This window comes from Pyxicephalus adspersus, chromosome 1, assembly GCF_032062135.1.
Source record: "Pyxicephalus adspersus chromosome 1, UCB_Pads_2.0, whole genome shotgun sequence".
Classification (NCBI taxonomy): domain Eukaryota; kingdom Metazoa; phylum Chordata; class Amphibia; order Anura; family Pyxicephalidae; genus Pyxicephalus; species Pyxicephalus adspersus.
The window spans coordinates 116,686,747-116,688,102 of NC_092858.1; the positions used below are offsets into that span (position 1 = coordinate 116,686,747).

General features: G+C 32.2%; 1 protein-coding gene across 3 annotated transcripts in view; it reads right to left on the reverse strand.

The window, feature by feature from the left end:
* Positions 1-6: 6 nt before the first annotated feature.
* The window catches only part of BLACAT1 (BLACAT1 overlapping LEMD1 locus), a 30,150-nt gene continuing 28,800 nt past the window's right edge, over positions 7-1,356 (reverse strand). For all 3 annotated transcript variants that reach the window (XM_072399000.1, XM_072398988.1, XM_072398995.1), the window contains one exon: positions 7-1,028. In XM_072399000.1, the coding sequence (XP_072255101.1) occupies positions 888-989 (102 nt within the window). In that variant the 5' untranslated portion in view covers positions 990-1,028 and the 3' untranslated portion in view covers positions 7-887. The remainder of the gene's footprint in view (positions 1,029-1,356) is intronic.

Here is a 1,356-nt window from a genome sequence, read left to right on the forward strand (position 1 = left end):
TTTTTACTTATTTACATATTTTTACACAGTAATGTGTATCATACCTTATTGTACACAGTGATTTTTTTTTTAGGTCATATTATTAAAATATATTAGTATATGAACAAGCTAAAAAAAAACAAAAAAACTATTATACTAAAATAGGTTAGCTTTCACTAAATAGGTTAGCCTATTATATTTTATTCCGTTAGTTTAAAATCTTTATATGGGAGTCTCAATGTTTCCTTTTATTTACTCAATTTCCATAAACTAGGCAACAAGTAAATTAAAGATTAGTGAACACGATCAAATTGTTTTGTAGAACATACAAAACTATATTCTGCCATACCGGTATGTGATCACTGATGAGATTGTCTTTGCTTTCTGAGCCTTTGTTTTCACTACCTCCCATTCTAAAAAAATACCTAAAATTTTATTTTACTGTTAAATGTCAAGCACATCATCTCAAGGCATTTGTTAGTTGTTGAACTTATATTATAGGCATATTAGTAAAGTATTTGATCTGTCTGGATAGTAAAAAAACAAAAATCACAGTCATAAGTTGTAAAAACCCCTTAATGTGTGGATCCACTTGCTGACAGAATAGTTTTATATTCTAGTTTAAGTTACTTAAACTCATATATTCATAGCATATGTTTTTTTCAGCTTTTCATGCTATGTGCTCTCAAAATCCCATGTCTGAAATGCATTTGATGCCTTTTTAAGTTCCTTACAAAAAGAGTAAGATACAGTTATATCCTTCATTCCTTGATTCCAGTAATGCATTGCACTGCACAGCTCTCTTTCACAGAAATTAAACTGTTGATGTTTTAAAAATGAAAGGATTATATATGCTTATTGGTATAAATGCCAAATGAGTTGATGACTAGTGGGAAAATACATGTCCCTCACACCGAAGTCTCCTGTTCAGCTTGTGGCTCTTCTTTCTTTGGTTTCATATTGCAAAACCCATGAAGGCCACAGAAACATGCAAAGGTAAACTGAGGCATGGACTGAAATCCTGGAAAAGAGGTGATGTCCAAAAGCACCTGCAGTAGAGAAAGTTAGAAAACGCTTGTTAAAAACAATACACAATAATTGTAGTCATATATTTTACATTGTCAAGTAGTATTTGTATGTTGTATAGCATATTTGAAAGTCAAACTGTACTTTAAGAAATTGAGAGCAATTAGGTTCTTTATTGGATTAGGGTCAGTGCACCCCTCTGCAGTAAAAATAGGTTCACCTGGCTTTTCACAATTGTTTAACTACTCCCCTCTCTTGGTTTTGTCCTTATCCAGGTTTGGGATCTTTGGTCATCTCAATTGGCTTAGGAGTGTGGTATTTTCTGCACAAGCACAAAGGAGTTAATTCATT